The 13880-nt window shown below is 37.7% G+C and overlaps 1 protein-coding gene across 7 annotated transcripts in view; it reads left to right on the top strand.

Annotated features, from left to right (window-relative positions):
• Positions 1-13880, top strand: part of MAP2K5 (mitogen-activated protein kinase kinase 5) — a 280465-nt gene that overhangs the window by 99810 nt on the left and 166775 nt on the right. For all 7 annotated transcript variants that reach the window (XR_010746200.1, XR_010746199.1, XM_066342718.1 and 4 more), the window contains exons 10-11: positions 3701-3769; positions 3864-3945. Coding sequence is in view for 5 of the 7 variants with exons in the window: in XM_066342718.1 (XP_066198815.1) it covers positions 3701-3769; positions 3864-3945 (151 nt within the window). In the remaining 2 variants the exon portion in view is untranslated. The remainder of the gene's footprint in view (positions 1-3700; positions 3770-3863; positions 3946-13880) is intronic.

Here is a 13880-nt window from a genome sequence, read left to right as displayed (position 1 = left end):
TGTACATACTGTAAAAGACAATTATGTTGCCACAGATTAAATAAGCAAATTAAAACAGAATAGCGGCTTAATTTGACCTGTGATTTTGCTCTCCTTCCCTTTAGTGGAGCGTGTGCCACTCCAGCAAATAAATGAAGTCATCCATGACAGGTTGTGATGAATTGCCGTATTTATACTGTATATTTTAATAGCCTCACACTAATTTAAATTGAGCACAGAGTAAATTATAATTCAGTCACTTGACTGCTTATATTTAACGTGACAACTCATCCTGTTTGTCCTGGAGGTGCAGCGCAGAGCTGCGGAGCGCAGGCAGGTATTCCGGCTTCTCACTTAACCCTTTCTCCACAGAGTGCTTCATGTGCAGTCTCTCGGGTTTGAAAAATTTAGCTCTTCCTAAGGAGAAAAATAGTAATGATAATAGTGAAAACTCAAGAAGTCCATTCTTTTCTTGTACTTCAAAAAGAAAATTAGTATTTCCTTGCTTTTCCCCATTACCCTCAAAGAAGGAATTGGACTTGTTTATTTTTAGCAGTTTTAAAGCTCACTCACAGAAATGCCCAAGGGAAGGAGAATTAACCTTCCACCTAGAGTGCCAGTTCTTCCAGAAAATAGAAGAGCATTTCAGTAGTTATTTTAAGGTGAGTTTTACTTTCCTTCTCAAGTTCCCAGAAATCACTTTATTCACTTTTCTACCATTATGGAATCTCTACTGTTCTGGGCTACAACAAATACCAAGGATGATCAAGACCCATTAGAGTGCAGTAGATTGGCCCCACAAATACAGTATTACTTGCTACATACATTTCACATTAGTGTGACAATTTTATTTAGTTTGGTATTTATATCTTTGGTTTTAAATTCAGTTGTAGAAATTAAGCAATCAATTTCCTTCCTATCCAGAAATAGAATCTTACTTAGAGAATTATGGTTGTAAAAATCATTTAAATTAAATCCCACATCACTGAATGGCCCATACTGTAAGAGCCTATGCAGGTATGGGGGAGGGGCTAGAAGAAGAAGATGCACAAAACTCACCCCTTGCCCTAGAGGGGCTTCCAACCACTCTGCTCTTTAGGCTTCTATTTTTAGAAGATGAGGCATGAATGGTAAAGACAAACATGAAAAGGAGAAAAATAAAGGCCCAAAGCTAAAGATAAATTTCGATGGAGGGCTTTGGAGCTGACTTCCTAGAGGTGGTGGCAGCATTCAAGCTGGGTCTAAAAGATAGAAAAGATTTTATGATCAATGACTGTGAAGTGGAGAGACGAAGTACACCTCAAGTAGATGGAACAGCAGGATCAAAGACTGGAAGTGGGGGAAATCTCAGGACTGTGGGGATCAGTAAAAATCATCTGGTTTCACTTGAGGGTTGAGTTTGTGGTGGGGAATAGTGGGAGGAGCTAGAATAACAAGTTGAAACTAAATTATAGAAGTCCTTGAATATCATGCTAGAATTTTAACTTTATGCTAGGCCATGCAAACCCAATTAAGGTTTTTGATCAAGGGAATGATATGTTTACATCCAGTCATTTGGAGTTAATACTAATGTGTTGGCTGGCCTTGTGGAATCATGTCATTTCTAGATCAGGGGCCTAGAGATGCAATATAGTTTAGTAGTCATACTAAGCACTGAGTATGTGTATTTTTGAAACCTTAAATAAGTGGTTCTTATTGTGTGTTAGAAATCACCTGACAAGTTTTTGAAAGATGCTAAGAGGTGCATCCAACCTTAGAAATTCCTATTCCATTATACCTGTGCATCAGGATTTATTTAAAGTGGCCATATATATTTATGTTAATATCTTTATTATTTTTTTGTGACAGAGACAGAGAGACAGAGAGAGGGACAGATTGAGACAGATAGACAGGAAGGGAGAGAGATGAGAAGCATCAATTCTTTGTTGTGGCACCTTAGTTGTTCATTGATTGCTTTCTCATATGTGCCTTGATGGGGTGTGGGGGGGATGACTCCAGCAGAGTGAGTGACCCCTTGCTCAAGCCAGTGACCTTGGTCTCAAGCCAGCGACCTTTGGGCTCAAGCCAGCAACCATGGGGTCATATCTATGATCCCACGCTCAAGCTGGCAATCTAGGAGTTTCAAACTTGGGTCCCCTGCATCCCAGTCTGACACTCTATCCACTTTGCCACCGCCTGGTCAAGCTATGTTAATAGCTTTAAATAAAGGTAATTATAATATGAGGCCAGGGTTGAGAACCACTGCTTTAAGGGAAATGATTTCACTCTGTTTAGCAGAGTTTTTTAGGATGAAAGATTCCCTGTACTCGACACACTGGTGTGAATAGCTCTACTATTATATGGCATAGACTTGAAACAGCCTTAGATGGATTTATTTTGTTGCTAAGTTTTACACAGGAACAAAAACATAAGTGAATATTGTTGGCAAAATGACTATTGATCTGGAGAAATGTTTCTTGGCAGTTTTGTATTACACTTACAGTCTAGTTTAGTGAGAGCTTTTATAAATAACCCTAAAGCAAACTCTTCATAGAAACAAGCTATGCTTTTTTTTCTCTCCCCCCCCCAAATGGATGTCATTACTATAAAATGTGTTTCAGAATTATCCTTTTCTTTCATTGCTCTATCAGCAGTCTGCAATTCATAATTTATGGATTTTTCCTCCAGTATGATTATATATATATTCTGCAGTTGTAATACAAAATGTAGTTCAGTGTTGGATGGTGTATAACTACACTATCATGGTAATCCTGGATGTTCAATTTTTATCTAGAAATGTCTAGAGTCAGAAACTCTGCTACAAATCTTAAAATTGTCTTCCAACTATTTTATTCTCATCACTGTCTTTTTTAAGTTAGAAACAGTTTCCCCTTGAGTTGGCTTTACTGAAGTGCTAAGTAAAATTTGAACAAGTTGATGGTCTTTTTCTTAAAAAACTGGTGTTTGAAATAAACTAGTATTTATTCTAGGGAAGTTAATAAAGTATTTTGAATTTTTGCATTATGAACCTGACTCAGTGGTTGTTGGTATTTTAAAGAAAACCAGAAACATCTGTCCATATTGTCCTCAGAGTCAGGCAAGGGGCCTGCCATTGCCAGGTCATGTGGCTCCTCAGAGCCTGGGCTTTCTCCTCTAAGAGAAGGGGGTTCGATGAAATAATTTCCGAGGTTCCTTCAGGCTCCAACATTTTATAACTTTATTAGCAAAGAAACATTATGCAGCTGGAAGAATAAATAGATGATGTATTTGTAAAACTCCTTATTTCTCTTATAACTAAAGACCCTACTTTAAATGTCATTTTTACTCATCTTCCTCTTCTGTGTATCGCCTAGTGTCTGAATTACAAGGCAATTTTTTTTAATGGTTTCAGGGTCACTCCTATCTTTCTCTTCTGGAAAATAACCAATGTGGCCAAAATAGGGTGTATAAATTAAGGGTGTTATAACTTAACTGACTTTTAAAGCCATTAATACTGACCTTTGAGACCTGGCTTTTTCCTTGGTCCCATCAATCACTTGTATACCACCTCCCCCAATACAAAGGCTTAGACAAGATGTGGATACAGTTTATATTACTGGGGGTTATAATGGTGGCGAGGAGAAAGGAGAAATGAATAAAGGAAACACCATATTTTTTTTTAGTTTTTATATTTCCTAGTGACTGAAGCTGTATTTAATTTAAAGGTGAATAAATGTGTCGATGTGTTCCTTTCACTATTTAGGTCATACTACTAGATATTACACTGGAACTTCAAAAGCAAATTATGTCTGAATTGGAAATTCTTTATAAGGTAAATTTTTTTTCTTGGTCATTTTTTCTTATAAAGCATGCCTATGGTATTGGCTTGCAGGTTTTAAACTACTTTTGTCTTATTTTCGTTACAGTGTGATTCATCATATATCATAGGGTTTTATGGTGCATTTTTTGTAGAAAACAGGATTTCAATATGTACAGAATTCATGGATGGTGAGTTTTCCCTTTTATAATACTTTAAACATGATTTTTGTGAGGGAGTGCTTTGTAACCTGATTTTGATATAAATGTGAAGTAGGATGAAAAATAATTAAAATGTACTAATACTTACCTTCTTTATATTCTAAAGCATCTTAGTGTTAGGGTTTTTTTGGTGTTAAATATTTATAGCTGACCTATAATTTCAAGAATGTAATTTCATTGACTTTTATTGAAAACTTAAATAGAACAAATTAAATGCTAGTCTAATCAGTGGTTTGATATTTGATTCTTCCATACAATGTCTTTACTTGTAAAACAGATGTTCTGTTCTTTTAATGATTCAGTAGCCAAAACATTTACGTTTAAAGAAACCTATTAACCCAATGTCCCATGTCTTCTAGAAACAAAATGGTTAGTTGCAAGATAAGAAATTCTTTTTTTTAATTAAGTGAGAGACTGGAGAGGCAGTGAGACAGACTCCCGCATGTGCCCTGACCAGGATCCACCTGGCAAGCCCCTTTCTAGGTGATGTTCTGCCCATCTGGGGCCATTGCTTGTTTAGCAACAAAGCTATTTTAATGCCTGAGGCGAGGCCTTGGTGCCATCCTCCACGCCAGGGGCCACCTTGCTCCAACTGAGGCATAGCTGTGGGGGAGGGAGGGTGGAGAAGCAGGTGGTCGCTTCTCCTGTGTGCTCTGACCGGGAATTGAACCTGGGACTTCCACACACCAGGCCAACACTCTACTGCTGAGCCTACCGGCCAGGGCCAAGAAATTGTTTTTCACCACAGCTGTTTAACCAAGATGTGTTTAGTGTTCTTTGCACTCTAGCCCTTTCTCTCTTTCTTTATTTTTTCATTCATTTTCAGTTTGGTAACTTTTCTTGATCTGAATATTATGGCAAATTCAGATTTCTTGGTACCCTATCAGTGAAATTATGTCATCATTGTTATTGTTTACCCATTTAAAATCAAAGAATTACTTAAATTTTACATATTCAATTTTGCAGTGTCTGGCCCATTCAAATTCAGCGTTTTAAAATATACTTAGTTCATTTTGGGAATTCTCAGTACATTACTGAAACAACTAGTTCATGCCCTGAAAGACTTCTTAATGAGCCAACATTGATACCTTGATAATATAATGAGTATAATGTGCTCTGAATTATAGTGGATGCTAAGAATTAGAACCATAATTAGAATTACAACCATAATGAGTAGTGTGACAATTACTATTCAAGGAGATTGACTAGAACAAGTGGATTCATAGAGCCAGCACATGTTATCTTATGACTTTCCATCATTCTTTTTTGAAGTCCTCAATTTTTTAGTTACATTAAAAAGTTTCTTTAAAATTCACCCTTTTAATCTGTAGAAATTCATTGCTTTTAGTATATTCACAAGGTCTTGCAACCATTATCATTAATTGCAAACATTTTTTTTTTTTTTACAGAGACAGAGAGTCAGAGAGAGGGATAGACAGGGACAGACAGACAGGAACAGAGAGATGAGAAGCATCAATCATTAATTTTTCGTTGCGCATTGCTACACCTTAGTTGTTCATTGATTGCTTTCTCATATGTGCCCTGACCGCGGGCCTTCAGCAGACCAAGTAACCCCTTGCTGGAGCCAGCAACCTTGGGTCCAAGCTGGTGAGCTTTTGCTCAAACCAGATGAGCCCACACTCAAGCTGGTGAGCTTGGGGTCTCGAACCTGGGTCTTCGGCATCCCAGTCCAATGCTCTATCCACTGCGCCACCGCCTGGTCAGGCAATTGCAAACATTTTTATTATGCTCAGAACCATACTGCCTACCAATTAGCCGTCATTTCCTACCCCCACTTCCCTCTAGTCCCTGGCAACCAGTAGTATATTTTTTGTCTCTACGGATTTTCCTATTTTGGACATTTCCACACAAATGGGTTTATATAATATGTGTCCTTTCTGTCTGGTATCTCTCAGTTAGCACAGCAATTTTCAACCAGAATGCTGTAAGAATTTTTAAAACACATAATATCTGACTATTTAGTCAGAGGCAGTCACCTCTTTTCTCTTATATTGTCAAATAAAAAATGACAACAGCCAACACAACAATAGCCATCTGGTGTGAATGTCCTGTCTTGAACCATAAATACATAGGTCACATAATAAAGCTGCATCTTACTGATCATGTCACATAATAAGATTGCGTCTGATTGGTTATTCATTGGTACCAGAAGTCCTTATATACAATATAGGCACCTGATTTTTTAAAAAGTCACTTTGGGGCCCTGGCCGGTTGGCTCAGTGGTAGAGCGTCGGCCTGGCATGCGGGGGACCCGGGTTCGATTCCCGGCCAGGGCACATAGGAGAAGCGCCCATTTGCTTCTTCACCCCCACCCCCTCCTTCCTCTCTGTCTCTCTCTTCCCCTCCCGCAGCCAAGGCTCCATGGGAGCAAAGATGGCCCGGGCGCTGGGGATGGCTCCTTGGCCTCTGCCCCAGGCGCTAGAGTGGCTCTGGTTGCGGCAGAGCGACGCCCCGGAGGGGCAGAGCATCGCCCCCTGGTGGGCAGAGCGTCGCCCCTGGTGGGCGTGCCGGGTGGATCCCGGTCGGGCGCATGCGGGAGTCTGTCTGACTGTCTCTCCCCGTTTCCAGCTTCAGGAAAAAAAAAAAACAACAACAACAAAAAAAGTCACTTTGGAGCAAAAAGGGTAGGTAATTACTATTATTTTTGTCAGATCAGCAAAAAATATATATATTTTGGTGTGCCACAGAATTTTAGTAGTTTATGCATGCCATGAGATGAAAAAGGTTGAAAACTCTGACTTACCATAATATTCTCAAGGTTAATTCATGTTGTGTCATGTGTGAGTACAATCATGTGCCACATAACAACATTTTAGTCAATGTTGGACCACAAAAATGATAATGGTCTCATAAGATTATAATGGAGCTAAATTTCCTGTAAGAAATGGAATGATATGTGGCTGAGAGGAATTTTTTTTTTCTCTGGCAGGAGCAGTATCTTTAGGGCTTGGCAATAGGTTCCCTCGCACAGCACCTCAGTTTTGAGTGTCCAGATTATATCCCAATCAGTCAGCCTGACCTCTTTCAGCACAAAGGAGCCTCTTCCCCATCCCTACATGGTCAGAGGGTGCTACAACTCTCCCAGATCAAGCTTGATGGTCTTCAGTGCCTTTTGCTATAAATTCTTTGTTGAGAACTTAAGATCCTGTACATCAGGGGTCAGGAAACTTTTTGGCTGAGAGAGCCATGAATGCCACATATTTTAAAATGTAATTCCGTGAGAGGCCTGACCTGTGGTGGCGCAGTGGATAAAGCATCAACCTGGAAATGCTGAGGTTGCTGGTTTGAAACCCTGGGCTTGCCTGGTCAAGGCACATATGGGAGTTGATGCTTCCAGCTCCTCCCCACTTCTCTCTCTCTGTTTCTCTCTCTCCCTCTCTCTCTCCTCTCTAAAAAAATGAATAAATAAAATTTTAAAAAAAGCAAAAAAAAAAAAATGTAATTCCGTGAGAGCCATACAACGACCTGTGTATGTTATGCATTATCCAATAAAAATTTGATGTTGTCCTAGAGGACAGCTGTGATTGGCTCCAGCCACCCACAACCATGAACATGAGTGGTAGGAAATGAATGGATTGTAATACATGAGAATGTATTATATTCTTAACGTTATTTTTTTTTTATTAAAGATTTGTCTGTTAGCCAGATGCAGCCATCAAAAGAACCACATCTGGCTCGCGAGCCATAGGTTCCTGACCCCTGCTGTACAGGAACACAGGTCCACAGGAACTACCTTAACAAGTCTTAAGTGCCACTGCCACTGTAATAAAAGCTTGCTGTGGTAGTGCAAGCTGTCCCTTGACTGTGGAAATACTTTCAGGTTGTAATGATATAATGCTCAAATAAGTCTTTTATCTTCTATCAGTTCAATGCCTGGGAGAGCCTTTTGCACCAGATAGGATCAGTGGAACCAAAAACAAATTTCTGCAGTCAAAAACAAAAGAAAACAAAATTGAGTCCTCAATTCTACACCCTCTATTTTAATGAATACCATAATGTTCCTTAATCTGACCACTGCTCAAACATGCAATAGGCAAAACCACATTGCCATAACAATCCCCTGTGTTCCTTTATCTCTCCTTGATTTCTCATTGCTACTAAGATCTCTTTCACTTCCTCCCTACAGATTGCTATTATGGTGATCTGTGCCTTACCAGTCAGTCTGCATGGTGTTTCCAGTCAATCTAGTCCACATCTCTGTACATGGAGCAGCATTGACAGCTTTGATGTTCTATTTTTGGCCCTCTCAGAAGGAAGGAGGTGTTGTGTTTATTAAGTCTGCAGTAGTGCACAGTAATGTCCTAGCCTTCACACTCACCCTTTCACCCAGAGCAACTTCCAGTTCTGCAAGCTCTAGTCATAGTAAATGCCCTGTACAGGTGTGCTATTTTTTATCTTTTAGACTGTATTTTTACTGTACCTTTTCTATGTTTAGATACACAAACACTTTTCATTGTGTTACAGTTGCTTACAGTATTCAGTACAATAGCGTGCCATATAGGTTTGTAGCCTAGGAGCAATAGACTATACCATATAGCAGGGGTCCCCAAACTACGGCCCGCGGGCCGCATGCGGCCCCCTGAGGCCATTTATCCGGCCCCCGCCACACTTCTGGAAGGGGCACCTCTTTCATTCGTGGTCCGTGAAAGGAGCATAGTTCCCATTGAAATACTGGTCAGTTTGTTGATTTAAATTTACTTGTTCTTTATTTTAAATATTGTATTTGTTCCCGTTTTATTTTTTTACTTTAAAATAAGAGATGTGCAGTGTGCATAAGGATTTGTTCATAGTTTTTTTATAGTTGGGCCCTCCAACGGTCTGAGGGACAGTGAACTGGCCCCCTGTGTAAAAAGTTTGGGGACCCCTGCCATATAGCCTAGGGGTGTGGTAGGCTATACCATATAGGTTTATGTAAGTGCACTCTCAGATGTTCGCACAATAAAATCAGCTAAGCATGGCTGAAATTTTGTTTGCTTTATTAGTTAATGGGCAAGTAAATGTTCCTACTTTTTTGGCCATTATGAATAATGCTGCTATGTACATTTATGTACAAGTGTTTGTATGAACATGTGTGTTCAGTTCTCTCAAGTATGTATCTGGGAAGGGAATTGCTGGGTCATATGATAACTCTGTTTTTAACTTTTTGAGGAACTGCCTAACTGTTCCTTTCTGTTTTATACCAGTTTGCATTCACACCTGCAGTGTATGAGAGTTCCCATTTGTCCACATTTTTGGAGAAATGTATATTCCTGTCCTTTATCTATTTTTTTAAATGGGTTAGTTGTATTTTCGTTGTTGAGCTGTAAGAGTTCTTATTATATATTCTGGATATCAGGCTTGTAGTAAATGTAGTATTTGCAAGTATTTTTTCCCATTCTGTGGCTGTCTTTTTCTTAATAGTGTCCTTTGAAGCACAAAACTTTTTAAATATGATGAAGTTCAATTCATCTATTTTTACTTTGGTTGCTTATGCTGTACATGTCATAGATAAACAACTGTTATTTATTTCAAGGTCATAAAAATTTACATGTTTTCTTCTAAGAGTTTTATAGTTCTAGCTCTCATATTTAAGTTCTTGATCCATTTTGAGTTAATTTTTGTATATGGTGTGAGATGAAGTCCCAAATCATTCTTCTGCATGTGGCTATCCAGTTGTCCTAGCACCATTTGTTAAAAAGATGATTTTTATTGAAGTTTTTGGCACTCTTCTTGAAAATTCATTGACCATAAAATGTATTTGTGTTCTCTCCACTCTATTCCATTCTAGTTTTTAGTTCTCATGTTAGTACCGCCCTATACTTGCTTACTTTTACTTAATTATTCTGGATTAGCAATTTCCAACCTTTTTCATCTCATAAACTAATTACTAAATATCTGCAGCACACCAAAAAAAAATTTTGCCAGTCTAACAAAAAAATAGGTATAATTTTTATTTATTCGCACCAGACAGCTATTGTTGTATTGGCTGTTGTAATTTTTTTATTTGACATTCTAAGGGGCAGCTGCCACACACTGGTTGAAAATTGCTGCTCTAGATTATTGTACCTTTGTAGTAAAATTTGAAATTGAGTATTCAAGTTTTGTGATTCTTTTGTTAAATTTATTTCTAAATATTTTATTTTTGATGCTTTTATAAATTGAACTCTTTTAATTTCATTTTTGAATGGTTCATTGCTAGTGTATAGAAATAGAAATGTTTCTTGTATATTGATCTTGTATCCTCCTACCTTTATAAACTTGTTTTTAACTCTAATAGCTTTTTCAGGATTCTTTAGGATTTTCTATGTAAAAGATCATGTAAATAGAGGTAGTTTTATTTCTTCCTTTCCAAGCTAAATGCCTTTTTTTTTAAAAAAATTATCAAAGCTTGAACCTTCAGTACAATGTTGAATAATATAAGTGTTGAGGACACTCCTGATCTTAGAGGGAAAACATTCAGTCTTTCACCATTAAGAATGATGTGGGTTTTTGGTAGCAGTCTTTATCAGGTTGAGGAAGTCCCCTTCTCTTTCAACTTTGTTGAGTATTTTTAATTAGAAAAGAATGATGGATTTTGTCAAATGCTTTTTCTGTGTCTATTGAAATGAACATATGGGGGGTATTTTTGTCTTCTGTACCATAATTATGGTGTATTATATTAATTGCTTTTTAAATGTTGAACTGATCTTGCATTTCTGGAATAATTTTACTTGGTCATGATGTACGTACGTATAATACTTTTTGTATGTTTCTAGATTCAGCTTGCTGGTATATCATTGAGGATATTTACATTTGTATATTGTTAAGAGATATTGGTCTGCATTTTTCTTTTCTTGTAATGTCATTGTCTGGTTTTGGTATCAGAATAATACTGTCTTCAGAGAATGAGTTGGAAAGTATTCCCTCATTTATTTTTTTGAAAGAGTTTGTGAAGATTGATGTTAATTCTTCTTTAAACATTTGATATAATTCACCAGTGAAGCCAGGTGGTCCTGGGTCTAATTTTGTGAGGAGTTTTTTGCTCAGGTGGCATCTGTTGCCTATCATCAGGAGAAGTCTAAGCATTGGATTTAACAGTGCTTTACTCACATGTGAGAAAGAGAGAGATCAGCTTCAGTAGTGAGTGTCAGTTCATGGCCAGTAGCAGGTTCTGTCAGTTAATGCTTTATGTATTTTTGTGTTCTGTTATTAGGTGCATAAATGCTTATAATTGTTATATCTTCTTGATGAAAATTGACTTTTTATTATAATAAAATGTGTTTTCTGTTTCTGGTCAATATGTTTATTTAAAAGTTTATCTTGGCCTGACCAGGCGGTGGCGCAATGGATAAAGCGTCAGACTGGGATGTGGAGGAGGACCCAGGTTCGAGACCCTGAGGTCACCAGCTTGAGCGCGGGCTCATCTGGTTTGAGCAAAAAGCTAACCAGCTTGGACCCAAGGTCGCTGGCTTCAGCAAGGGGTCACTCGGTCTGCTGAAGGCCCATGAAGGCACATATGAGAAAGCAATCAATGAACAACTAAGGTGTTGCAACAAAAAACTAATGATTGATGCTTCTCATCTCTCTCCCTTCCTGTCTATCTGAGCCTGTTTATCTCTCTCTCTGTCCCTGTAAAAAAAAAAAAAAAAAGTTTATCTTGTTTGATATTAGTTATATATTCATTCTTGCTGCCTATTGATTACTGTTTGCTTATTATATGTTTTTCATTGTTGACCTTCAACCTATTTGGATCTTTGAATCTAAAGTGCATTTCTTATGGGCAGTATATATACATATTAGGATCATTTTAAAAATTCATTCTGGCAATCTCTTACTTAATTAGAGTATTTAATTCAAATTAGAGTGTTTTCTGTAAGCCTGATGTCTTTTATGTTCCACTAATCTTCCATTACTACCTTATTTTACATTAAATAGAGTTAGCTTCTTAACTTGTAACAACACATTTCATTAGTACCAACTTCCTTTCAATATTGTACAATAACGTTGCTTATCTATGGCTTCATTTCGTCCCCACCTTTGAACAGTGTTATGCCTGTGCACGTCTTAGAGTCCTAAGTATATACCAGAGCTTTTCAAAGCCTCTGTGGGTATCTCATTTCCTAGCTTTTCCTTTTAATGTTTTTCTTTAACTTGCTGTTGACCATAACTGTTATTTACTACCTCAGTCAGTTACAAAATGAATCAATTGCTTCTCATTGTTTTCAACAAATACCCCTAAGGAGAAGGCTTTTTGTACTAGACAAGCATCAAGTCAGGTGGAATAAGGACAGAATTGCAAGTAGTGTCTTCCAGGGGAGTGGTGTGACATGCCTTCTCATTAAGTAAAAACTAAATCCACTAACAAACACCCATATGCATCTCAGAATATATGTATATGTATTGGATTACCATCATGGAAATAACTTGTTTTTCTAAAAACTTGTATTGCAAAGAAAAAAGGTCTTTTTACTTTTTCAATTAACAGAGACTAAGAGAGCATCTTCTGAAATTTTTGTTTATGAGTCCAGATTTCAGTTTTGTTAGTATTAATAATAATTATGGTCATTTTAGGGAAGACGTTGGGATAGGTATTATAGTAATGTGGCTTCTTGTTCATCATGCAAGATACTACTTTCTATTTTAGGCCTTGTATTAGGATTAGCACCAACCTTACCCCATGAGTTTTTTGGCCTTGTTACATGAAGATAATCACCCTAATTCATCAACAGAAAAATGTAGTTGTCTGGCAGGTGAGATTGGGTTTTTGCTAATCTGTTAGCACTCTTCCTCCTAGTTCCCATGGTGGATAGTGGCATATAATGAAATGATGGGCAAGGGATGATCTGAGGCCAGGGGACACTGGGAAAGGACAGGTCACAGGTAGCAAACCAGTGACCTTAGAATCATGAGCAAACAGTTCAAACCAACCGTACCACACACAGGTGAGTTTCTTCATGCATAAGAATACCAGCGTCTCAACTATGTTAGGGGATATTTCAAAATGAACATGAAGCGATAAAATATCCCCTAATTTTTGTGAGCAGTGTATGATTAAACTATCTGAGTTTGTGTCATAATAAGACCACATTGTAGCGAGACATTTTAAACTGTAAAAAGTTTATATGTGATTCTAAAACTACATGATGTTATAGGGAAACCTTTTAGACCTTTGCAGTTCTGAGAGTTCAAAGGCTCAGATCTGTTCTGAGCTCTGCCTTTTACTCACTTATGCTCATGGCTAGAAGACTCACTTCTCTGGGACTCAGTTTCTCCCACAGCTTTTTTTTTTAAGCCTCTGACAGTTATCTCTAGTAGTATGTCAAGGACAGGATGAATATGTATTGACACAGAGCGAGCTTTGTAAATATGGACCAATATGGATGGCTAAGGAGAACGTGATACAACCGAGATTAAATGGATATTTATAGAACCCAGTGAACCATCTCAAGATAGGGTACTCTTTGGCTTGCTCTACTGACAATGGTAGTAACCTAATCTTTGGCTTTTTGGTTTAGCTTGTTGAATACTGTCCATTCAGCTGATTAAGCCCTGATTTATACTCCATGTAGAAATACATTTTCTCTTTTGTGAGTGAATTTGCACGTCCTACTTGCTGTTCACAAGAGATTGATACAGTAAACTGCATTTATCAGTATTCCAAATACCAACACGTGAAGCTTGATCTTCTTGAGATTGTTCGTCCTTGTAACTACAGTGGTACCTTGAGATAAGAGTTTTAATTCGTTCTGAAACCGAGCTCATAAGTCAGTCAACTCATACATCAAACAAATGTCTCTCATTTAAAATGACTGAAATAGATTTCATCTGTTCCAGCCCTGTAAAACATCCCCAAACCATCCTAAAATATGAAAAAAGATGTTTTTAATTAAGAAAAACACATGCATACTTTACCAATACATAACAAA

The sequence above is a fragment of the Saccopteryx leptura genome, chromosome 6, assembly GCF_036850995.1.
Source record: "Saccopteryx leptura isolate mSacLep1 chromosome 6, mSacLep1_pri_phased_curated, whole genome shotgun sequence".
NCBI lineage: Eukaryota > Metazoa > Chordata > Mammalia > Chiroptera > Emballonuridae > Saccopteryx > Saccopteryx leptura.
This window is presented reverse-complemented; position numbering and strand designations above follow the sequence as displayed.